The sequence below is a fragment of the Numenius arquata genome, chromosome 10, assembly GCF_964106895.1.
Source record: "Numenius arquata chromosome 10, bNumArq3.hap1.1, whole genome shotgun sequence".
Taxonomy (NCBI): Eukaryota; Metazoa; Chordata; class Aves; order Charadriiformes; family Scolopacidae; genus Numenius; species Numenius arquata.
Genome location: NC_133585.1, coordinates 36,782,368 through 36,808,453, shown reverse-complemented (window position 1 = coordinate 36,808,453; position 26,086 = coordinate 36,782,368). Strand labels below are relative to the sequence as shown.

The 26,086-nt window shown below is 36.4% G+C and overlaps 1 protein-coding gene across 1 annotated transcript in view; it reads left to right on the top strand.

Moving 5' to 3' along the window:
- BLTP1 (bridge-like lipid transfer protein family member 1) overlaps nt 1-26,086 on the top strand; it is a 120,913-nt gene that overhangs the window by 14,397 nt on the left and 80,430 nt on the right. Inside the window, exons 4-19 of the mRNA XM_074154853.1 lie at nt 757-835; nt 1,469-1,533; nt 5,352-5,538; nt 6,715-6,796; nt 7,436-7,629; nt 11,384-11,463; nt 12,682-12,832; nt 14,684-14,840; nt 15,628-15,706; nt 16,474-16,565; nt 17,455-17,572; nt 18,688-18,843; nt 19,787-19,884; nt 20,908-21,086; nt 21,218-21,324; nt 23,384-23,592. Coding sequence (XP_074010954.1) covers nt 757-835; nt 1,469-1,533; nt 5,352-5,538; nt 6,715-6,796; nt 7,436-7,629; nt 11,384-11,463; nt 12,682-12,832; nt 14,684-14,840; nt 15,628-15,706; nt 16,474-16,565; nt 17,455-17,572; nt 18,688-18,843; nt 19,787-19,884; nt 20,908-21,086; nt 21,218-21,324; nt 23,384-23,592 — 2,033 coding nt within the window. The remainder of the gene's footprint in view (nt 1-756; nt 836-1,468; nt 1,534-5,351; nt 5,539-6,714; nt 6,797-7,435; nt 7,630-11,383; nt 11,464-12,681; nt 12,833-14,683; nt 14,841-15,627; nt 15,707-16,473; nt 16,566-17,454; nt 17,573-18,687; nt 18,844-19,786; nt 19,885-20,907; nt 21,087-21,217; nt 21,325-23,383; nt 23,593-26,086) is intronic.

The window sequence follows — 26,086 nt, the reverse complement described above, 5'->3', positions numbered from 1 at the left end:
CTGCTACACTTGATCTATAGGCTTTTATTAAAATTTCTCCATGAAATTGCTGTTAAGTAAAGACAGCTGGACATAGCTGGCCAAATATATGGTGTTCTTTATAAACTTAATCAGTAAGAAGAACAAAACATTAATTAAATCTCATGATGTACAGCTTAGTTTCAATCGATTAATGTTGATTTTTTAATTTATTTTTTTTTAAATCAGGTTTTACTTAATTTTCTGTGGATGAGGTGAAAAGGCTTAGGAAAAATATGGACTATTGCATTACTTGCTGGTCTTTTAATGCTTGTTAATCCTTTCTGCTGTAAACACAATTTGTCGTAATAATTGGACTGAAAACCTTATAGCCATTTAAAACTTGAAAAATTATTTTGTCAGGAATCTTTATTTTGCTAATTATGGTCCTGCATACAATGGCTTGATATTACAAGTGTTCAAAATAGCTTTCCTAACTCTTTTCACAAGCGTCGCAAGGCACCTGAATGTTCCTGAGTGACTAGTGGCTCTCAGGGCTTGGTTGTATTTCTGGATGGTGCCAAATCCAGCACCTTTTAGAGTTGCGTGCTTTTTGTCTTGTATGTTCTGAATCTCTGACTTCCCTTCTCCTCTGAAAGTCAGTGTGTGTTCAAAGGGAAAAATCAAGATACTCAGTAAACCCATTTCAGATAATTGAATACTATATTCTTCCTGTTCAGAAAGTAAAGCATCAACAACATTAGACTAGTGTCTGATAAACACTTTTTTTCACACTAGGTTCCTTTTCGTTCTCTGTGCTGTCTGGAAAAGTCATGGTTCGTGAAATCTATTTCATCACAGAAGACATGTCTATCAGGTACAAATTTCCAATGGAGTCACTCTTCTAAATAGCAATTTCAAATACAGTAAATGTATATGTCTAAATAACATATCAAAATGCTGTCTTACAAATAAGCAATGAATGTATTTATAAATGTTAAATATAAACTGACTCTTTTGATAGCAGTATTTAGACATTCTTAGAAACTTGTTAGCTCATTTGCTGTTTGAGCATTACCAATTGGAAGTGAGTACTGGAAAAGATCCTAGTTGTCCTTAATATTTGTAAAAGAAAACACTTCAGAGTTTGAAGGAGAACTGTTTTTTCATTAATGTCTTTCACTCCCTCATGCTCCCCCTCTAAGTCTGGAAGATTCATTTTGGCCAAGTGGTTTGCTTTTATATAGTGGAATTGGGAATAATTTGTTTCTTGAACCACACACTAGCAAAAAGTTTGTCATTTTGATTCTTACAGTTAAATTTGGAAAGGCTTGAGAAGGCAATGGATACGGAGTTATATACAAGTTTCAGCTAATGCAGTAATTGTATTTTGTACTGTATGCTTTATGCAGCTTTATGCACCGCATAAGGCAACGTGTCATGCAGCTGCATGCAGGATTTTGGATTATCACTCTCTTAACTTCTGTTTTATCTGATTTATTTGATTTAGAATTCAAGATGGATTTATCATATTTCGCTGGTGGAAGATGTACAACCCTAAGCAGAAACAGCATGGTAGGTTTCTCAAAAAGTTTTCGCAGTTTAAGTTTACAGGTAGCCTACAGAAAAATAATTCATTTGTACAATCGCACGCATGTGAATTGATTTGTTAATATGTACCTGAAGGACCTTGAATCATCAGAAGGTATGGGTTCTTTTAACTGGCTGATCTGTGTAGACAATACAATGGAATAAATACAGGATTCGTTATCAGGGACTTGAGCCCTTCTTAAGACAAACACTTAACCTTAATAGTAGCCTTCATTTGCTGTAGTCTAAGCATAATTGACCCTGTATTGAAGTTTATAACTTTGATAAATAGAGACTTCTTATGTTCTGGAAGTGATTTTACTTTTTGAGTTTTAGTGTTGTGCGGTCAGTATTTTAGCAAAAGCACTAAGGCAGGGGATGTTCTCTAGTATTTGATAGCCCTCTGTCTTGACATCTGTGGTCATAGAAGTGGGTAAGCGTGAAAAATTCATTTACTTTTCTTCCTTATCTCTGGCTGAGGAAGGACGATTAACACCAGATGCAAGAGATTAATTGTATCTGCGGAAAACACTGAGAAAACATAAGTAGCCTTGTGATGTGTGCTTAGTCATTTATAGGTTTAGAATCTGATAGTATGAGTCTCAGGTCCTGTCTGTCTTGACTTTTGAAGCATCACAGCTCCATTGCTAATTCAAGGAGGTCCAGAAATGGCAGCTGTCTACAGTTGAGGAGGGCACTGATTGAGAGGGTCACTGAACTTTGGAGGGCTTTTTTTTTCCTGTGTCCCCTTTGGAAGTGGCGTTTGGTGTGAAGCCTCTTAGACTTGTCAGCAAGCTTGTACAGCTGTTGCTCTGTCAGTACCAACTCGACAGTGGTAGGAGTATTGCATACATGTTATGCAGGTAAATACAAGACACTGTTCAAGATAGTGATATGACTTAGGAAGAGTTGCTCACTTCTTTTTATTGAGGCATTACTAAGCCTCTGAGGTGATAGGACACAATTCGAGTTCTTTATAACATAAGAAGACTAATTCAAAAAGTGGAACCTAGATTAGATTTTTCCAACCACAGGTTTTTGTCCAACGGGTTTTTATAGAATTTTCTTCATCTGCTAGTTAAGACATATTTTTCTAATGGCTGACAGAATGAAAAAATGAGTTGAACTTAATGCAATAAAGATAGTTGTCTGTCTTTTATGGCGGTATTTTTGCTTGGCAGTATTTTGCAAGGCTTTAATCTTTTCTGCTGGCATTTAAGACAGCAGAATTAGTGAACAAATAATCCAAATAACCAAGGAGGTCAGAGGTGTATAGGTCTGACAACAAAGTCACGTGAATAAAATAATCTCTTAAATAATTACTTGTTTGTACTAGGCATGTCATACCAGTGTTGAAAGAACTTCATAGAAAAAGTCAAGTATGTGGGTTGTTCCCCTGCCTGGAGTGTTAAGGTAAACCATACTGGGACTTGAGAGTAGGTTTTGTACATACCTGAGACATGAAAGTCTCAAAGTTGTGAATAGGGGACACTCAAATGTCTTGGTTTAGGTGCCACAGCAGATTATCAATTTTCATATTGTAAAACCATATCCTGTAGTTTGTGAGGTACTGTTTGAAGGAGGAACACTGCTTTGAGAAACAGTTCCTTTACTTTTTATTGTCAGGGGGGACTTGTTTCATGTTTCTGTTTGGTTTTATTTAGTGGGTATATGTTGAATTGTTTGGGTAGGTGTGATACAAACATTTGAATAAAAAATAAATAAATAATACATCTTGATTAAACTCTGTAGGAACCAAATGTCAAAACCTTGGCTATATTAGTCACCTTGAGTCCAACAAACGTTGATAAAACTTCAGTGTTTTGCTATCAATCTGGTAGTTACTTTTACATGACCTACATACATGCTTCTCTAAATCATTTAACTATATGATATTCAATGTGCTTGTTGCCTTTTCTTTGCCTTTTTTTTTTTTTTTCCAAAAGTGTCAGGCAACCAAATTGGTGTGTGGAGGTCAAATATTATTTTTGTTATTAGGAAAAAGAGATGGTTGTCTCTGTAAATCTCCTTTAAATAAATGAATTACTACATACGATTTAATTTAGTTAATAAAGTCTAATGCTTTCCTCCAGGAATTGAAAAATTACATTTATTTGTGTTGATGATACTGAGATCTCCCAGGCGAACAATTGTGTATCCAAGTCTTTGTCCATGTCATCCTTTGCCTATATCTTATTGATGCATGTTAACATTACCAATGAACGGATTTGGTAGGGCTTTTATGAAAACAGGAAGGAACTGAAACTGGCTCATTAACTTTTTTTCTGTCTCCTGTTCAAGAAAACTGTGATGTCAGTGCTTTCTGGAGACTTAGTATACCTTTATTTATATAATGATACGGAAATTTCTGGTAATTTAGATGTGAGGGGTAAAAGGTGGGTTGCTGCTGTTGGGACAGAGTTTTGTACAGATGCATAACATCGGGGAACAGATGAATTTGTTAGCAAAGAGAGTGCATTTAATAAAGCAGTTGTCTCTAAACTGTGGTTCTTGGGCAGCTGCGTTTCTTCTCTTGACCCTGACCACAGCAGCAGTGGTGTTCACTCTGACTTTTTAATTTCTAGTGTCTATGGGTAGTGTTGCCTTCAGTTTGTACGCCCTGAGATACAGATTGGGGACTGCTGTAATAACCATTGATGCTTCAGCTTCCAAAAGTCTCTTTGACTTAGAAAGGCCAGATCAGGTTTTAGAGCAGCTCAGGTCTCTAGAGTGAACATGTAACGGGCACTCTTTCAACTGGGTAATTAGGGGGAAATTGTGCGAGCTTTTTTCTTGCATTAAGTACATAATTAGGTCAAACTATCTAAGGCAAAAGTATGTCAAAGTATGTCACAAACAGCTCTGTGTGATCAGCAGATGTTAAACTAGTTTTTAAGGATCAGAGTGTCAAGCTGATATTACAGTTAAAATTTTAAATTTGTGAAATTTTGCACCGATTGTGCAAAATGACTGTGCTTCTTGCTAGTTCTGCCTATTAATGTTTTCTGTTTCTCAGTAAAAGAAAGCTTTTTCCCAGTTCAGGCCTGCTGCACCACAGAGCTTGGCTAGAAAACCATTTGTTTTTTGAGAATGAATTGGTCTCAAGTACCTGTGCTAAAAAGCAGAAGTTGGCACCGAGACTTCTGTGCTGTGCATCAAGAGGGGTTTTTGGTTTTTTTGTTTTTATATATGAGACTAAATAAACCTCATTTACCATTTTGTGCAGCTCCTGCCCGGATTTATTTTTAGATTGTGACCCAAGGGTGAAATGTCTTTCAGGTTTTATATTTTGTATGCAACTGTCTTGTTTGCCAAGTTTTACTGATTTGCTTGGAATGATGTAATTTTTTTGTGGAGTTTTTTTTATTGCTTTTTAATATGTACTTTAGCAGCTGTTCATTACTGTGTAGATTGTTTTTGCAAAATCTGCATATTTGAAATAGAATCATAGAATCATTCAGGTTGGAAAAGACCCTTGGGATCATCGAGTCCAACCACCTTCCCTACTCTACAAAGTTTTTCCCTATACCATATCCCCCAACAACACATCTAAATGACTCTTAAACACATTCAGGGATGGTGACTCAACCACCTCCCTGGGCAGCCTATTCCAGTGTCCGACCACTCTTTCTGTGAAGAACTTCTTCCTAATGTCTAGTCTAAACCTACCCTGTTGCAGCTTGAAGCCATTCCCTCTTGTTCTATCGCTGTTTGCTTGTGAGAAGAGACCAGCACCGATACTGTAAATATTGCAAGGAAATGATTGAATAGAATTAGAAACTCTTTTCCTACTGTTTGTTTAGATCCAAAGGCAGAAACACGACTGTATATTATGGTGAATGACTTTGAATTTCATGTGTACAACCGTTCTGAGCTTTATGGACAACTTCAAGAACTATTTGGCTTGGATCCCACAATAATTCCAGCAAAGAAAGATGATGAAAAAGTGCAAGTGAATGGGAGGCAGAGAACACATACCAATCTTGAAAGGTAAATTATTATTCGTTTTGCTATTTTATTGATGCTTTGTTCTGCAAAATGCTGAACTAATTGGGTAATGTTTTGTTAACATGTGCTCTGGAGGCCAAATGGTCGAAGCACAGCTGAGAGAGAAATTGCACTGACAAGCCTGACAGTCTAAATCTTTTTCCTTTCCTCAGACTTCCTACCATAATAATTAAAAATCACAATGAAACAAACCAAACACTCTTTGTTTAATGATCAGAGACAGGTTGAAAAATCTATTTGAAGCACACTGTGGAGAGGGAGAATATGTCAAAGAGGGTTATGCTTGCAGAATAATAATGGTATTGCTTAGTAGAAGTAATAGCTGCTCATTGAATAGACAAAATGTGAGGATCTGTGTGGTGTTGGGAGGACTGACTTGGCTTTTGAGCTTTAAACTTGGACTGGTTTCACAAATTGTCTTTTTAGGGGTATGTGTTTGTGTATAGCTACACAAAGCTTTTCTTATTTTATTCCTCTTTTTGGGGTAGCCCAGAAAACACAGCGTGGGTCTGTAAGGAGTTCTTTGACAAGGCTTATGTGTGGTGGAGTTCGATGTTCATTGGGCAGAATCACACCAGACTGATTTATTGGCAGGAGCAGAGAAGATCTAATGAGACATGAGTCCTTCCACTGCTGTTGGCCAGGCCAGTCCGTGTAACTAAATTACATAGTGGGCAGCTGCAGGATGCTGTGGCAGCCCTGGGTTTGGGGAAGGGCTGTGCCTCCAAGCCATGCTCTTTGTGTTTTCATCTTAGGCCCTTATTGACAGGTGCAGGAAGGACTTCTGCCTTTGGAGAGGATGTGTCTTGGGAAATGAAAAATCCCACACCTAAATAGGAATGTTTAGAACAGACCAGGTTCCCCTAAGGAACATGTATTGAACCATTTAAGAACTGTTGCTCTGGGTTAAAGATGGCGTGCTTGTTTTCTGCCTGTGTCAGCTCAGTATACAAGCACCCAAGGCATAGCTGTGTGTGTTTTGGGCTGGTCTTCCAGGCTGTGGAGGAGTCTGCGGTAGTCTTCTAGAAGGTCCCTTAGAGGAGGCACCCTTGTGGGAAGGAGTGTTCCCTGAGATTTGCGCACTAGACTCCTAGAAGAAAAGTTTGGTTAGTTGTTCAGTGGAAAAGACAAAATAATAAACCCTGGTTTTTCCCGTAGTGTTAAAGTAAAAACAGAATCTCAAGACCCTTCTTCTTCATGGAGATCGCTTATTCCAGTCATTAAAGTCAACGTGAGCACAGTAAGTGAAAAGACCCTGATAATGAAAATATTTAGCAGCATATGCTTAAAAATCTGGTTTGCCATTCAGTTTTCTTATACGTTCCTTCTGAGTTTTTTTTGTTCTTCTTCGTGCTTTAAAACGTTTTTAAATGACACCACCAGCACTCCCGTGACACAGGCACAAATCCTGCTGGTGCTGGTGGAACACGTGGTTCTTTTCTCTGTTGTGGGAAATACTTGTCTCTTAGACTTTTAATGATTTCAAGAATACCACCAAGAAAATTAAGCTAGGTAATGGGTGTTGTACAATGTGTGGTGTGTTGGGTTTTTGAGAAGTGAGTTTCGGGGGTTTTTTTCTTCTTTTTTCTTTTCTTCCTTGCATCTTTTAATAGGGAAATTTGGACACATTCCTTAAAAGTTGATGTTGCCTCCCCCCTAAAAACCAGGAAAACTGATGTAGAGGTGATATGAAATAGACTATTGAGAGTTTAATGTACAAGGTAGTATTTTTAGATATGCACAGAATATGGCCAGGATTTTTGTCCATGGTCTTTATTTACATATGGCTGGTTAAAATATATTATTATAGGGAAATGATATATAATTATATGTAAAAGAGCAGTGTATAATGAGTAATTGGTTTTTCTTTTCAATTTAGGGTCGCTTGGCATTTGGGAATCATTATCAGCCACAAACACTTTGTATTAACTTTGATGATGCTTTTTTGACATATACCACAAAACCGCCTTCGAGCCACCTTGATCAGTTTATGCACATTGTGAAAGGAAAATTGGAAAATGTTAGAGTCATGCTGGTTCCAAGTCCAAGATATGTTGGTCTTCAAAATGATGAGTAAGTTTGGGGAATTTTTGTTTCTGCATTATTTTATTATTTATTTTAAGAAAACGAAGAAAAGAAAGTTGCTTGTTTTTCTGTGGCTTAATTTTTCTTAGTGTGTTCAGACACTTGGCATTTTTACCACTCTGAAGGTTTTAAATGTTGGATATTTGAAACGATTTTATTTATGGAGAAAAGTACTGTTTTTCTGTCTCATCGTAGTTTTGGGTTTGTTTTTTTTTTTGTGTGTTCTGCAGTATGATTCATCACAGAATCATAGAATAGTTTGAGTTGGAAGGGACATTTAAAGGTCATCTAGTTCAACCCCACTGCCATGGGCAGGGGTATCTTCCACTACACCAGGTTGCTCAGAGCCCCATCCAACCAGGCCTTGAACACCTCCAGAGATGGGGCATCCTGCTTTCAGCTTTTGTTTTCCTTCACTCAGGTACTATAGCTGTACACAGGCTTTGACAGCACTAAATTTCTGGGGTAAATGCGAAGTTTAAGGTGTTGACTTCTGTAGATCTGACTCGCATATAGTTTGCAAAATATCTTGTAAAAATGGGCAAAAATTGCACAATACTTGCTATAGTAGAAATCATGTTATCTCTTGAAGACAGATCACTGATCCTTTTACCTGTGTGTGCATAAGCAGGGTTACGCAGCTTTAACAAACTGAAAGGTAGTAAGTCAAACAAAAGAAAGGGTTCCTTTATGAAATGGTTTGACACTAGGATTCTTGTTTCATTGTACTTTGACCAGCAAGACGTTTATGTGCATACTATATTAACATCCCTGATCGATATGGTATGGACATCATAGCCAGAATTTTCTGTATTGTCTTATTTAATGCTTACAACGTTATATATTCAACAGATAATTTGGACAAAAATGCTAAATTTTAAAGTCTTTCATAGGCATTATTTGCTCAACAAAAAATAAATAATGTATACTATCCTTGGACAATTGCTTGTATGGGTTCATGTAAAAAGATTATACCTATTTTATATCTCCAAAGCAACAATATCCAGAAAAAGAGTTATGATGTTTGGAGGTAAACCGTGCATCATTTGACTGTACCTTAATTGGCTTTGGATCAGCCAGATACTGCTGTCTATAATATGCCTTTATGTGTTTCCAAAGAACATTCTGTGGATGTGTAGAGAATCTTACTCTTCAGCATGACAACAGAGGAAATTTCTCCAACTAATATTGAAAACAAACAAGATTAAAATAAAATAGGATTAAGATACTCAAACTATTAGCTTTTTCTTCTGCTTCCGCTATGTATTTTCTTTTCATGCTGTTACCATCCCTGTAGCTCCTGATGGCTGAAGGACGGCATCTGTGCAGAAAATGTGCCCTAATTTACTGGGTAGATTCAACAAATGACCCAGTTCACTGGAAATGGGAATGTTTGAATCTTTAGAGCCTGCCCTCTTATGCTTCTTTGGCTTAAAAATTAAGCTGGTTGTCTTAACTTTCAGAAATTCCTGCAGGCAATGCATGAGTGAAAGACAGCTAAGTGACTTGATGAAATTTGTAACAGACTGACTAATCAATAGAAGCATCAAAAACCCACCTTGAAAACTGTCTTATTATGTTACAAACAGGTATCTCAATGCCTCCATCACTTTTTGCAAATAAATCCTCCAAGACTCAAGAGAAAAAGAAAGGTCATGCTAGGAAAAGCAGATCAAAGCAGAACAAGTTTGCAGAGCAGTGACTAAGTCAGCAGGCTTGAAGTGGAAGTTTAGGATAGATGTTAGGAAATACTTTTTAATGGTGATGATAATCTCATTATCATTCATTGCCATTATCTAATTTGATTTTGCAAATGACCTGTGGTGAGGTTTCTAAGGTTCTACCACCTCCATCAGCTAAGTCCAGCAAGGTGTAATTATTCCCGCTGAGGGTAGGTTGGGTGTCCTCATTAGGCACCTTCCTCTCCCATTTTCTGTGGAGGTAGTTTCATGTGCACTTTAAGCTGAGAATACAGCTAAAAGAAGCAGTAGTGTTGTATTTTTATTTTCTTTTTGCATGGCTGTACAGTGAACACTGATTATGGAATTCATTGCTTTTAAGAAAAATCTAACTCACGCTGCTGTGCCTCCATGCTCTTCCCAGTCTTGCTGGCTTGTGTGTGCCTATTGAGGAGTGTGGGCAAAATAAAATGAGTTCTTCCCATGAACTACTATTTATGTATCTCTAAATGCTTTCCTTCCCACTTCTGTTCCTGAACCACTAAACAATTTTTTTCACATCTTGCTCTATTTGCATCTCGTGGGGAGGGCAATTGAGTTTGGGACAGAAAAAAATAATAATTGGAAAATTGGGAGTGAATAGAAAGTATTTCATCTTTCACTGCTGTCATTAGTCTGAAAATAAAATTGATTTTAAGGTTACTGCTGTGTTGCTTTCTGGCAGTACGTGGAATCTACATCTGCTGTCTTATTTTCCAAGCTTTCCTGAGCTTGAGCTGTGTTAAGATGAGCAGCGTGCTTCACACCCAGACCTTGTATTTCTGTCATTGGCATTTTCTTTTTTTCTTAAGAGGTGGAAATTTAGAAAAGTGGCAAAAATGTCTTTTGCAGTAAAACTAGAATTTTCACATTACAATATTATTACTACTATAGAATGTAATATTATGTAAATTAACATGTGGTAACACCGTAAGAAAGAGATTCTAATATACCAATATAGTAGTGTTAGGAGAAGTGTTTCGTGTATTAGTTTCATCACTCATCCTTTTATAACGAGGGAAGTGTTATTAAGGAAGAACAGCCTTTTTTTTTTTTTTTCTTTTTTTTCTTAACTAATGGTCTAATTACTGAAGATGTCTTGTCCCTTTGGTTTAGAGTGCTATTTTAGTAAGAAAACAATTAGCAGGTGAAAGAATGATATAGGACAAGGAGAAAGGAACTCTTGATGTAAAGAAACATTGAAAGTAAAACTTTGGTAGTTGGTTGTGGTTTATAATACCTGAGAAATGTCTTTGTGGAGAGGAACCTGGTATCTTCATGCTTGAGTTAACTAAACACTTAAGTTACTTTATGTAATAATAATCATAACATAATGATCAAGCATTTTTTGCAAATCAGAGTAGACATAGCCTATCAATATGACAGTTGCCTTTTTGATAGGAGACTTGAGACCAGATAGACTTGAATATTCACAGTGTTTATTTTCAGGAGCTCATTTAGTCCGAGGTAGCAGATAGGCCAGGAATCACAGCACGATAGGGAGGGAAAGAGAGGAACTGAAGTTAGAACCTGCACTTCAAATTTAGCTTACAAACAGCTGCGTTCGGACAGACTGTGGTGTAGCCCAGGCACTTTTGTCTATTCCGTCCACCCTTCTGCTAATGTCGTGAGCCCGATGCCTGGTAGATAAGGCAGCCTGGGGCTTTTGCAGGCAGCCTGCAGTCAGGCTGCTGGTAAGACCAGCACAGATGTGCAGAGCTGGTGTCTTGTGATAGCATCAAACTTGAGTCTTGCCCCCAAAATCTTCCTGGTCAGGTGCTACATGCAGTGTATCTCCACTGTTGGCTTGCTTGATACAGATGGCAGTTTCATTGATGATTAAATATGTGGTTATTAAATTATTGTGGTTAAATATGTAGTACATACAAGCTACAAGTTAGCCTGACCTATGTAATCTCTTCTATTATGCTTAATATGTTGCATTTAAAATAAATTGAATTCATAAAGATTAATCTCAGTGCATTGCTTTTTAATCTTTATCTTTGCATTCTTTTCCATTGTAGACCACCGAGGCTGATGGGTGAAGGTTTTGTTGTAATGCAGTCCAATGATGTTGATATCTATTACTATATGGACGAACCAGGTACCTTCTTTTCAATACAAAGATAAGATTTGAAGGTTATTTGTTTATTTAGTTGGCTGGACTTGCTGGACAATTTCTTTTTTTTATTTAATGCTGAACAATTTCTATGTTGAAAGAGTTAGTGTAATGTTTTGGAGCCAATAAAAGCCTTCATAAGTACGCTTATGAATGCTTTTAAGTTCATAAGTTATTTTTTCTGAAACAAAGAGGAGAGACTTCATGTGTTTCATATTTAGAAGGGAGTGAAATTTTGAGCTGCGTTTCTTTTAATGCTTGTTGTCAACTCCTAGACTGTTTCATGTAAGAGGCCTGGGGAGTTCCATGGATAAAATAACTGTACACGTAGAACAAACATTTATCAGTGAATAGTTTTATATATCTATATGTACTCTGTCAGCAGTGCCTTCTGCAAGTCACGCATGGAAGCAATTACTCTTGATATTTGTTCTTGAAACAAGTTCTGGTTTAAGCTGTAAACTTAAACCATGTAAGTTTCCAAAAGTATTTCAGGAGAGGAAGCAATTTATAGTCAATGCCTACTGGGGTTTTTGGGAAGTTGATTTGATGCATCGATTCCTGAATATTGCAGTGTCTGTCTTTTTCACTTTAAATTCAGTGTGTTATATTACCATTTTATTTTGCTGGAGATTTTGGTTGCAAAAACTTTTGCTCTGACTCCACTTAAAGTATTGCCTGAATCTTGAACAAAGGTAACACGTTCAATAATGATGTATACTAGTATAGGATAGGTGGTAATTTTGGGTTGCTGCTGAATGACTACTGGAATTTTTACTAGTAACTCTGGGTAAGTAGTAGTAAGTCTTCCTTATTATCTGCTTGCATTGTCTGTAGAAATTATTTTAAATAAATATTATTTGTTTCAAAACCTGATTTGTAAGTAGGCTTTGTAACTGACTGTGGAGGTACGAAAGCCTGTATTGGTAAAAAGCATATTTAAGAGATAAAACTGCTGTGTATGTCAGCATTTCACTGACATCAGTGAGCAGTGCTCCAGAAAATCCTGGGGATTTTTGGTCATATTCTTGCCCTTCCCCTTGGAGTCTGCATTGAATTGTGGCTCAATATTTACGTAATGTAGTCATCTCAAATAAAACTGACATCAGGACACTTTAATTTTCCTGTGCTTAGGAAACATTGTTTCATGTTAATTTGAAGCAGCCTCCTTTAATAATCTATTTATTATATTCTATAATATAGGTCTTGTACCAGAGGAGACGGAGGAAAGTAATGATGGAGAAGCAAACAACGAAGACAGCAAATTACAGGATCTGCCACCGTGCTGGGGTTTGGACATTGTTTGTGGAAAAGGAACAGACTTCAACTATGGACCTTGGGCTGATAGGCAGAGGTATTATCGTGATTTACATCTTCAGCTTTAATCTTTAATATCTGTTATTCTTGAGAAAACATTGTAAAGTTTCCAGTGTGTGATTGATCAGACTTTGAATTTGTACGAATTAGACAAGGCAATTTAAAAAAAGAGTGCTGCCACAATGGTTTAGTGTTAGTAAATTCATTGTCTTCTATCTTGTTAGGCTTCCAAAGTTAGGATCACTCAGTGAATTTTTATTATTAAGTTAATAAATTATGTTCCTATTTTCTGTGAGCAAAGTAGTTTTACTATTTATCAGGTGTTACATACCTAAGGGTTTAACCTTTTAATTGGTTGTCTTTAGACTTGTCAAGCTCCTGTTATCTCATGGATTAGAATACACTACATGTTGATGAGAAAAAATTACTGAAGTACAAATCTAGCTATGAAAATAATGAGGGGGAACCATTTATCCCTGCCTGGGAAAATCAACAGCTTAATGTGGTCTCCGAAGTATTTATTATTTAGATATTTTAGTGACAAAATATTAGGCCAGAGCTCTACCACTGTTCTTTACTTAGTCTTCAATGTTTTGCGCATCAATTTCTGGTGGAGACAATAGGATTGTTTAGAGAGTAAAAGACTATTAAGTAAAAGTGACATAATCAGTGCTTTCCCCCTTCTCCCTTATTAATTACAGATTGACACTTCTCTTGGCCTCCATTAATTCTCCTGTGAAACTATGATGATTAACTGTCTCTTAGGAGTGTGAGGATGGCAGACCAAAGAGTAGTCATTAGATATGACAGTGTCTTAGAGAATTTAAGAGAAAATGCCAATGTCTAGAACAGTGCTTTTCTAGGAGCGCGAAGTCAGAGAATCATTAATGATATTTTTAACACCACCAAGAATGCTTGCTCTATGATGGTATGCTTTTTATAATTTTAACTGGCTAAATGGAAGGCAGTTTGGTGCCTATGCAGCGTCCATAGAGTTTATAGATACATACCTGGGAACACTTTTGCGTTATGCCATAGATAGCATATAGGAATTTGGAACGATTCTGAATGTTTTAGAAGCACAGATCTGTAGGAGTTCTGTGGACTTTGTACTCTAAATTCATCTAAGGGTTTCTACAAATACAGATCTTTAGTACACCATACAACAAAATCTCGGGTTTGCCCAGGCTTTTGATAGTGTGTGTTGTGAGGGTTGTTTTGTTGGGTTTTTTTTGGCTTTTAAGCTGCTATAGTGGTCAGGTGCTGGGTTCAGGAACCCGCTATCTCCCTTAAAGATCTACTTCCAGCCTCTTGAGACCTATATGAGCTATGCTGTCTGTGCTTCATCGCTGTGGCTTTTGTTTCATGTAGTTGCATGTTCAGATACAAGTCTGTAGAAATGTAGGCTTCATTTGACTCTCATTCTGAGGTCCTAAAGTTTTGTATTTTGTTTATTTCTGGGCGTTACATCAATTATGTATGCACAAACTGAAGCATAAACAGATTACTTCCTACTATGTTTTTGTAGCAGATTTGTAAACCAAAGATTAGGAATAAGAAGAAAAACATAGCTTGTTTGCCATTTAAATGAAAATATTTTTTTTCTGAATCATTTATGATCTATTTGTGGCTTTTATCCAAAAGTCACTTCTTTGGGAGATTTCCGTAATGAATTGGAAGGCGTCCATGATGAAGACTTGAAACAAACATTCTTGCTTACCACATCCAGTGGTTGTCTAACAACTCAGCTAACTGGAAAACAATTAAGTGAACCAAATGGATGCATAAATATGTATAAATATATATATTTTTCTTCTATTTCTTCTGTGAATAAACAACTCTTCTTTTTTTTTCTTTTTTTTTTTCCACCTTCCGTCTTCATCACTAGGGATTGCTTGTGGAAGTTTTTTTTCCCACCAGACTACCAAGTTATGAAAGTCTCAGAAATTGCTCAGCCTGGGAAACCAAGACAGATCCTTGCTTTTGAACTGCGAATGAATATTATTGCAGATGCCACCATTGATTTGCTTTTTACCAAAAACAGGGTAAATAATAAGAACTTATCTAGAAAATAATTTGTCTACTTTGATTACACTGTGCTTTTTGGTTGTATTTTTACTTGTTTTGGGTGTTTATTACAGAACTTTGGTTTTAAAAGCTAGGAGATTTTTGTTTTAGCTTTCCATAATCATGGGTAAACCCTTTAAAGAGAAATATTGGCTGAGAGGCATTAATATTTGTTGGCTTATTTAAAGTTTCTTTTAAGCCTTAAAACTACATCTTAAGCTGTGACAGCTCCTGCAGTCTTGGGAATTCATGTTCTGGACATTTCCTGTGCAATTTTTCATTTCAATGATGCTCACCATGATGAAAAGATAATTTCTTCTGATATTGGATGAATATCTAATATTACTTGAGAGGTGATAGTGAAGGGAAAAAAGATGCATATGTGTAGGGATTTGGATTTTTCTTTCCCTTCTTGCTACTGTTGTAAATGGGTTGTAGTGTGACTTCATTGTATACCTGGTTTCTTCCTCTTTTTTTGTGATTGAAAAGGTTAGAAAGTGTACTGTTAGAAATATATATTCATTTGCCCTCTTGCGCTGTTTGTATTAGTGGACCTAAAACAGCATGTTAAGCCTAAAAATTATGTTATTTGATATCATTGCTCATAGATAGTTCATTAGTAATTTTTCTGAAGGCTAGAAAGACTTCAGTCATCCGGTGTCTTAATCCAGGTGTGGATAATGGTAGCCAGAGGCATAAAGTACACTGGTTGATGCGCTGAGCTGAGAAATAATGTTTGGACTTTTTTACTCTCTTGCAATACAGGAAACTAATGCCGTACATGTAAATGTTGGTGCAGGATCATATTTGGAAATAAATATTCCCATGACAGTGGGTGAAAATGGTGAGTTAAGGCTAAGCTTAATTGTTTTCCTAATGTTTTTCCTGAACATTTATCTTAATTCCTATGTGTGTGAATGTCTTGTAGTGTTTTTCCTTTGTGACTTTGAGTGGTATATTCTTGTGTAAAGGAGCAAAAAGTGTTTGCTTGGACATTTCATTGCAAGATATTAAAGCATGTATGTATTTAAATAGTGAAGCTACCTCCATGTTTTCTTTGGATTAGGAAACACAAATTCCTTAACTACTAGCCTGTGTGTGTATTGAAGCATATTACAGATACATTGTCAACTCAAAGCAGGAAGACATCTTCAGTAGGATGAGTGTAGTAGTTGAATCATGCTGAGAAATGCATTATGAAACTATTTTAATAGTAGTTTATTTAAACAAAACAAACTCCAAAATCCAAGGTGAAGTGGAGATACATATAAAGTTGTGGGTATGTTCCTTGCATTTACTCATCTTGTTGGCTGGTTTGAAGGCCTTTGCTAAATTCTTTCTCTTTATTCGTTCTGGCATATTTGAGTTTTATTCTGCAAATTAAAGATCTCCAGAACATGACCATTTCAAGACCCAGCAAGAAAACTTCTGTCATCTCTCCTGCATGAAGGCAGAACACGTTAAGCTCTTCATTGACAAACACGAGAGGACAGAATTATTATAGTACTTATTTCCATTGTTAGTGGACTGCTGAAATAACTGGTGAAAATTATTTCAATATTTGTGTAACATTTATGTTTGAGTCATTATGTTTTATCTTTTGTTTGGTAGGCTATTCACCTACAATTAAAGGGCAGCTTCTACATGTTGATGCCACCAGCAGTATGCAGTACCGAACTCTCTTAGAAGCTGAAATGCTAGCTGTAAGTTTGCATTAATAAGTGCTAAGCTTCAGTATCTAAAGGGTTTTTAATAAAGAACATATTCATTTGTCTGTGGAGTGGTTCTTTAGGTTCTTAAGCAATACAGAAATATGCCTTTTGAATGTATTTTGCGAGACCTCTCTGTATAAGGAACTTATATGCATGCATAACTATGCACGTGTGTAACTTTCAGTGACTTACATAGTTTATATGCAGTTATATGTGTTTTGAAAGCAGTGGAGAGATTGGAGTACCATTTACAAATCTTGCCTCATTTACTGTCTAGCCATGTGTTCATATGGGCTTTACCTTAATAAATGATTACACTTGCTAGCTATGCTGCCAAATGTGAATGCATAAGTACTTAAAATTACTTCAGAGTACTTAAACTACTTGAGACAGATTTAATACTGCATTATTCTTTTCTTTGCCTAGTATTTCACTTCTGCAATACTGTAATTCTGTAGATTACCTTTCTCGCTGGTTTTTAAATGACCTTATTAGAGTTATGATTTTAATGTTTAAATTTGAACATCATATCAATGGTTGAAAAATGTTATATTCTGAGGGATTTTATCTTTAGTGTATTGTGAAAAGTGATCCTTTTAATGAAAACTTTGGTTTATAAATTGCTTGGTATGTCTACTGCAACAGTATCAGAAGTTCATAGTATACCTTTCCAAATAAATGAATACACTAACACTTGACCTTCAAACACAGAAAGAGAGAGATATTAAATTATTAAGGAACTGGAGAGTCCTTCTGTTCAACCCAGCAGGAAAACAGTTTTAATTATTCAGCAGAGTACATATGTGAAAACCGCTGAGCTACAGGGTCAAGCATTGTCATCTTTTCAAGTAATTCTGGTGCTTTAATATCTTGTTCACAGTTTCATATTAATGCCAGCTATCCCCGGATATGGAACATGCCACAGACATGGCAATGCGAACTTGAAGTTTATAAAGCAACCTATCATTTTATCTTTGCTCAGAAAAGCTTCTTTACAGGTAACGTCTTTATTAAATAATTTGCATATCAAATTAAATACTCTTTCTTTACCATCTCTTTTCAAATTTTGCAAAGGTGTACAAGGTCAGGTACTCTGATTTCACATATTTAGGGCAACAAATAATTTCTGAGGACAAAGTTCCTGATGTTTCCTGTTGCCTCTAAGTGTCTACGTATGTGATATTCTTATATGTGAGTAGAGATATCAAATAACTTAATTTTCTAACATCTAAACTAAATTTGATCTGCAGTTATGTTAAGTGATCTTAAATTTCAGATTAATTTATTTCTATCAGAGCTATTGATTTGTTTAATATTTGTCACGTAGGATGGTGATTTCTCTGATAGCTGTCTCTTTGGCTGACTGATTTTCAACTACTTAGGCTTTAGGTTGTGTCCCTGGTGCTGGCAGATGGTGAGGGAATGTAATTTGCTCCTTAGGATTTTGGCTGTGAAGAAGAATACATGTGCACAAGGCAGTACAATGTGATACAGCGTCACCAAACTGTTGCTGAAGGTTCCAGCTGCAGTAATGGAAAGAATATAGCCCCATCAATGTGGCACTGCCTGGGCTAATTAGCCCTGCTGGGAGGAAGGATTAATTAGCGTGGGCATAGCGCCATGCTAATAAAGTTATCCTCCTAGTGAGGCCGGAGCCATTATCTGTACAGTGTTGCAGTACGCAGCACAGTCTACCAATCTATTCAGAGCAAACATGAACTTCTACAACAAAACTGTTTTGCTGCGTTATAAAATATTACTAATGTACACATTCAGAGTATCAGAGTGGAAAACCAAAGGAAAGCAGTTGGTAGTCCAGTGCTTTTAGGTCAATGTGTAACTTCGCTAAGGAACAAAAGTAAACTTGAAAACTTAACTAAACCTATGGCTTTCCAACTTAAAAAGCAGGTGAGAAATGGGAGATGGACTCACAGCAAGTATTTGTGGGATATCTGCCTGAGGAATGGGTACTGTGTGTTGTCCTCATTTTCCTTTCTCTGTAAAGGAGCAAACAGTTAAGATTTACAAATTATGAAAAAGACAAAACCTTAAAGGAAGAAATCTCTCACCTGATTGCTACTAACTTGTCTTTTATTACTTTATGTGGGTTTAGATTTGATCCAAGACTGGTCCAGCGATAGCGCACCTGATATTTTTTCATTTGTTCCTTATATGTGGAACTTCAAAGTCATGTTCCATCAATTTGAAATGATTTGGGCAGCAAATCAACACAACTGGATTGACTGTTCCACCAAACAACAAGAAAATGGTGAGATCACTTTTTTTTAATTTGGAAGAAGAGGACATACTACAAAAAATATGTACTAAGTATATAGTATATATATGGAGAGAGTAGAAGAATTATAAAATTTTTACGAGAAAAATATGTGTTCAGTGATAACTACCAGTTTTGCTGCTGTTGATGTGCATAAATCATCCTAAAACTGTTGTAAGTTCTAACTTAATTTGTACAAATGCATATCTTCTTTGGGGAGAGTGCAGTTCTAGATCATGTTTTAGCATTTGTTTTTCAAGACCCTTTGAATCTTTGATTTAGTTCAACAGTTTGCAGAGAGCAACCATGAGGTCTTGACATATATTCAGTAAGCTAACTAAAAACATTCACCTCAGAATAATTTTTTTAATTAATATTGGAAAAATACCATTTGAACTCCATGTAAGTAGAAATGTTTGTTTCCTGTTTATTTCAGAATAGGAGATAACATTGCTAATTCTATGTAAAACTAAGTAGTACATTTCAGAAAGCCAAAACTTTGTTTAATGTGCAGTTTGGTTTATACGTGGTGGATTAAAAATCATGCAGTTGTGTTCTAGCTAAAAATAAGGTTCCCTTCTTTATTAGATGCCTGAAGAACTTTCAGTGTGTGTTTTCTTGCCCAAAATACAGTATGTAGCAGCAAAGGCAATAAAGCTGTAAGATATTAGTTACAGTTGTTTTTATTGTCAGCTTGCAATTTCACTGTGCTGAATACGGTGTCTTTGTATAAAGGACAAGCTGTAGGGATTAAATAGTTTCAGAATAATTTAGTATTATGTACTCTAAATGCACGGTATCACAATCGCAATTTCCTATGTCATGAGTTCTTGAATATCTTTTTGTTACTTTTCCCTGTATATTTGATAATTTGTCTAAGAACAAAATAAGGAGTAATTTTGACAAATTTTTGTTTATTTTTCTTCTTCTCTCCCAGTTTATTTAGCAGCTTGCGGAGAAACATTGAACATTGTTTTCTCTCTGCCTTTCACTGACTTTGTTCCAACCACATGCAATACTAGATTCTCTTTAAGGGTAAGTTCTTCCCCTCTTGCCCCCTTTGTCTTCTAAATGTGAGATAATTTCCCTGCCTTCTTCAGTCAGGTAATCTGCAACGTCTTTCCCAAAAGAAAAATACTCTTCCACTTGCAGTTCATAGAATTTTTCTTTAAGTAACCCAGAGATAAATGGCTTCTGTTGCTTATATGAAGCATACAATCATAGGCTGTTTTAATTTATAGATACAGATATATATACACAAATAAAAATATATTTTAAGAATATATATACATATATGCTTCTTACATACATATATACACACATTTAGTACGTATATTTACTATATATGTTTAGACTGTGTATGAATACATAATATATATATATTTCATCACTTGGGAGTCTGTTCCCATTTATTTAGAAAATGTGAAATCTAATATATGTTCAAAGATAAAAATCAAATACTGGAATGAGTACCCCCCCAAACCATTTTGGAAAGCCATCTTCCAGATTTCTAAGAGTTTCTGTAGAATAAGTAATGGTGATAAAGTGTTTTTAACAGATGCAGCTAATTCTTTGAAAGACTGTACTTCTTGTCTTCCCTAAAATAGAAGCAATCTACTGCTGCTAAAAATAAAAAACTAGTTGATGGTGATGTTGGTAATTTTGTATAATTTGATAGCACAGAAAGAAATGTTTTATGTTTTATTTTTTTTTAAAGTATGGTTTAGTTAAGATATAGGGTAGCCTTGGGCCAGTCACTTAACTTTTGCAATATGGCTTGAACAACAGAACAGGAATCACTGAAAGCCATGCCCCTGTGTTTTACAGATTGCTGTGGTATCTTGTTATGTACAAATTACTGGACTTATAACTGTTTAGAACTACAGAGCTCTTGGGATTGTACTAGAAATTGGTGGGAGCTGTGGTCAGCAATCACATGTCAAAATTGAGATTTCTTGCCTCACTTTGCCTTTAAAGTGATGATGGCATATATGAACATGCAAATAGCATGAGCATTATACATAAATTAACTTCCCTGTTACTAACGTTTGATTTTAGGGAGAAGATGTTGATCTTCATTTATATCTACCAGATTGTCATCCTAGTAAATATTCCCTTTTCATGTTGGTGAAAGATTGTCAGCCTAATAAATTAAATCCTGAATCTTGTATTTCTGCCGAATGTCAAAGTGGTCAGAAAACGGGCAAACCCAAATGGAGGAACATTACTCAAGAAGAGTGAGTTTCATTGTGATAAACGTTTCTGCTTTTATATTGGCTCTTCTTATTTACTTATTTTGTTTGCGATGAAAGCAACCTCATATGTTCATGGAAGATATTTAATAAAGTGTGATGTTTCCTTTTGAAAGGGCTGGATGGGTTGAATGCTGGACAGTCCCGAGTGTTGTGTTTACAATTGACTACTCGTGGCACCCAATTTATCCTCAAAAGGCAGATGAGCAGTTAAAACAATCCTGTAAGTGTCACTACCTTTTTCTTGTTAACATGTTTCATTTCAGGAATTGCTGTGACTTTGTTGGATCAAACTGCTTAAATTTGCAGAAATCAATTTTGAACTGAACTACTATTGTATGTCACATGGGAGAATGCTAATCTTTAGAACGCACCAGGTCTGATTTAAAAACTGTCAACATCTCATGATGCAAAATTTCAGAAAGTGTCCCAGTTCCCTGTGTAAAAAGAGGATGCTGTCTCTAGTTCAATTCTCCTTGTCCTTAGCCAAGTGGATCTCTTAAATGGGTTGTTCCATGACATAAAATATCACTTGGTATATTAAATATAAAGTACAGTATTTTTGGCAGTGTCATGTTCCTTAGGCTTTCTAAGCTTTTTTTCCTTTGGATGTTGTGATGTTGTCTTAAGATTTAAATGCATTATGTATGAAATGTAATAACTTTGTCTTGCCTTTATGAATATGAAACATTTCATTGTAGCATTCACTGTTGAAGTGAGCTATGGCCATCAGATACAAGTGTTAGACTGGTCGGTCTAGCACTAATTTCTAAATAAGAATTTTTAAATTTTAAATGTCTAAACAATATTTCTATGTAAGAAATATTCTATAAGTATGTGCCTGTAAAAAAAAGTTAAAAAATACTTAAACACAGAGATAAATGTAAGTTATTTTAAATGCAGAGGGGGAGGTATGCAGGAAGTTCTGAGATCAAATAAAAGTCTTTCAGGTTGAGATGGCGGAAGCAGAACCAATGAAGGAGAGGTACTAGACGAATAATAAGGGCTAATTTGAATACGCCTCAATCAGCAGGTGTTAGAAGACACGCTGGGTAGTGTTTTTAGGTTTTGAGTTCCGACAATTCAAATCTAAAAGAACTCCAATTTTAGAGGACAAAGCAGAAAAAGTAAGATTCATCCTGCAGATGTTCATTAAGTGCTCTTGTGAGACTATTTGACTTGTGTCAAATGTGCTTACTTGAAATTTGCAAACATTTACTGGTAATCGTAGCAATTGAACCTGCATTGGAAAGTTTGTACCTACCCGGGTGATCTTGTCTGCAGCTTTCTTCAATGAACAATCCAGCGCAGTCCCCCTCCCTTCTAATCTGTGGGGTTGATAGAATGTCTTTGTTACAGTAGCAACTCCTCTGTTTTGAGTCAATCACTAGAACTCTTTACCTCTCTGAGAAGCAACTATGTTGCATTACAAGAGATGCAGTTTTCAAAAAAGTGGTCATTTACCTAATTCATAACTCATAGCATAATGCAAGCGTTGTAGGCAAGAATGGTAAGTTAAAGCCCGGAAGGTTTGCTGGCTACAGGTGTGTATTCACTGTGGTTCTGTATGTGCTGGTTCTTCCAGTTAAACTGGCACCTGAAATGTTACTCCATCTGGAGCATTAATTTTATAGGGTTTTCCCATGAAGTTCTTTGCTTCCCAGCAATTGCTTTACATCCCCAAAGCACTTCCAGTTATTCGCTTCCTTCTCGTCACTTTTCTTCACTTAAAAAAACAAAGTGCTTTCTTCTCCCTAACTCCAAATAAAAAGAAGGGATAGGAAATAAGATTTGAATTTCCAAACTGTTTTGTGACTAGAGTAATTGAATTGTTTGAGAGGAAGTTTTGGCCTACAGACCTACTGGTTCAGAATGGGTTTTTAATACAACTTTTGCAATTTTCCTGTTTATTCACTTCTGTTTATTCTGCAATAGCTGTGTGGTTGTGGGAAACCTGCTGCACTGAAATGAAAGCATGTCTTTGTTTAACTTGAAAAGCAAGATAAATAAATTGAAATTTTTTTTTCAGAACTTGAAGGATATTTTTTTTTCTCTCGCTTAATTAACATTGACTAAAGTATTCTTTGTTTTCCTGTCCTCCTGTAGTTACTAGATATGAGAAACAAGTTCTGTAGCATAGCCATATTAACATCATTATACAATCCAAATTAAAAAGATGGGAAAAGTTGTGTATTTAATACAAATTCATATTTGCAGAATTTTGACCGTGAGAAGCCTAATTTGTAATCAAAATCTGTTTTCTTCTTTATTTTGCTCCAAAGTGTCAGAAATGGAAGAAACAATGTTATCTGTGCTAAGACCATCGCAGAAACCAGCCGATAGTGTGATTTCATCTCCTACATCTTCAACCCGCCTTCCCCTTGACCCTTCCGAGCTGCCCCCGGATAAGCTGCATGTGGAACTGGAACTCTCCCCGGATTCCCAGATAACCCTGTACGGACCCCTGCTCAAAGCCTTTCTGTCCATAAAGGTAGGCATAGGAACACAACTCATAAAATTTATGGCTGGCCACATGTAGGAAAGAGAAATAATTCTTGAAATGGAAAATTAGAATTCTGCAGAATACATGAATTTAGGTAGAATCATAGAATCCTCTAGGTTGGAAGAGACCTTCAAGATCATCCAGTCCAACCATCAACCCAACTCTGACAAAAAAAACCCCACCATCACTAAACCATGTCCCCCAGCACCATGTCAACCTGTCTTTTGAATACCTTCAGGGATGGTGCCTCAACCACTTCCCTGGGCAGTCCATTCCAATGCTTGATAACCCTTTCAGTGTAAAAATTCTTCCTGATATCCAACCTGAATCTCCCCTCGTGCAACTTGAGGCCGTTTCCTCTAGTCCTGTCGCCTGTGACTTGGGAGAAGAGACCGACCCCCGCCTCTCTACAACCTCTTTTCAGGTAGTTGTAGAGAGCAATAAGGTCTCCCCTCAGCCTTCTCTTCTCTAGACTGAACAACCCCAGCTCCCTCAGGCTCCCCTCATAAGACTTGTGCTCCAGACCCCTCACCAGCTTCATTGCCCTTCTATGATGAAAAGATGAAAACTTTTTCTAAGTACTAGTTTGGAATGACTTCATTTGGTGATATGGCATAGCTGGGGTGAATTCAGTTGGCACAGGCTTATGAGAAGACTGCAAATATCTACGTAGACCCATTATCAGCATAGTTTTCCTTTCAAGGAATAGTATACGCTCTGGACTTCATGTGCAGAAAACTTTCTGCTTTGACTTCTGCAGTAGTAAAAACAAAATAATCCATGATTATGACTAGAGTTTATATTAACAACCACTTTTATGCAAAGATGGATCAGAATCCATGCTTTTAGTGCATTTTAAGTTCTGCAGAGTGTCGTAATTGTTTGCTTGTTTTTGTTTTCATTAGATTCCTTGAAATTTCTGGTGTTAGGATCGTAGAGGGGAAGGGGAAAGGATGTGACAATAAGTTTAACTTAAAGAGCTACTTCAATCATTATTGAAGAAGAATTTTTTCATCCTTTTCTTGATGTTACGTATTATGTTTTAAAGTGTCTGTGTTGCTTATGTTGTGTCGTCTTCCCTTACTGATCTTCAGGGTGGCTAGAAGCAGTTTAATTTCTTCCCACCTCCCTCACACTGCCTTGTTGTGACAAAAGCAGAAGCGATTGAACATGTCACTTCTATTTGACTAGCAGTGAAATACTTGCGTTTTCATTGGTTTTTGTGATTGGTTGGGGTTTTTTTGTCTTATGGTTTTTTTGTTTGTTTTGTTTATTTGTTTTAAAGGTCTGTTTTAGCCTGTGCAGATCTAGGCTAAGGTGGCACTTCTGGAGGCTTTCATTTTGGGTCAGGGGACAAGGAATTTTCTGAGACAGGTGATCAGTATCATGCTGAAACAGTCATTTTTATGAATTCATATAAGGTATTCCACATAATGAATGGCAGAAAATACTACGTTTTTTTAGAGTATAGAACTTTCAAATATGCTCATTATTCTTTCATGTTGCCACTGAAGTAAATAGGATTAAAATTAGGCTAGTATTGCACCTTGAAGACTTCATTTCTTCTGATACAGAGGAAATGCGCCCCTATTTGAATTGTTTATTGAGCTCCTGTTTTGAAGCCCAGAAATTCATGAGATCGTTCTCTCTTTCCGAGCAAAGCAGCACTTCTTCAGTGCTCCTTGCCTCTGGAGGTATGTGTAAACAGTGCTACATTAGATTCTGTGAGGATATAATTTTTCTGGGTGCAGATTTTTCAGATTAAATCTATCTTTTATCTTCTAAATATCAAGAGAAATTTAGATTAATAGCTCATTTTTGAAAATGAGCATTTATTGTTCCTTTTAATATATTTGTGACTCTGTTTATGTCTTTTTGTCCAGCTGTGCTGGCAGCATCTCTTAATAGACTTGTAGGGTTTTTTTTTAATACTTGTTTTCCTGACTTGTGGTTGAGTTGTTGTTTGCAGTTTGTTTTCATTGATCTTTTTTAATTCACGTGGGAGAGATTCCTGGACATGCATCATTCATGCAGTTTTGTTAAGCCTTCTATTCTTGGGAGGTAGTTTTTTGGTTTTGGCACAGTGTGTTTCTTCCTGAAGGGCTTACTGGCAGGGAACGAATGATTTCTAGATCTTTGCATCCCCAGCAGAAGGTACCAGGAGTAAGTTACTGCAGTTCATAGCACCATCTGCTGGGTCTGCCTTATAAAAAGATATTTCAAGGTCTGCATCGTAACATTGACCTTTATGTTTTCCCTTTGCTAAAAAGCAAAGCAGATTAGTTTTGCTTAACTTGTGAGGATTTTTTGGTTTGGCCACAGAGCGAAGCTTAATTCATGGGCATTAGCACTAAAAATATTTCAGAGACTTTGTGCAAGACGGTAAAATTACATGTCCACAGGTCTCATTGTTTCAAGGCTGATAATCAGCCTGCCTTTTCTGCAGACTTTTTTCAAGGAGATGGGTACCTCACAGTTGCTT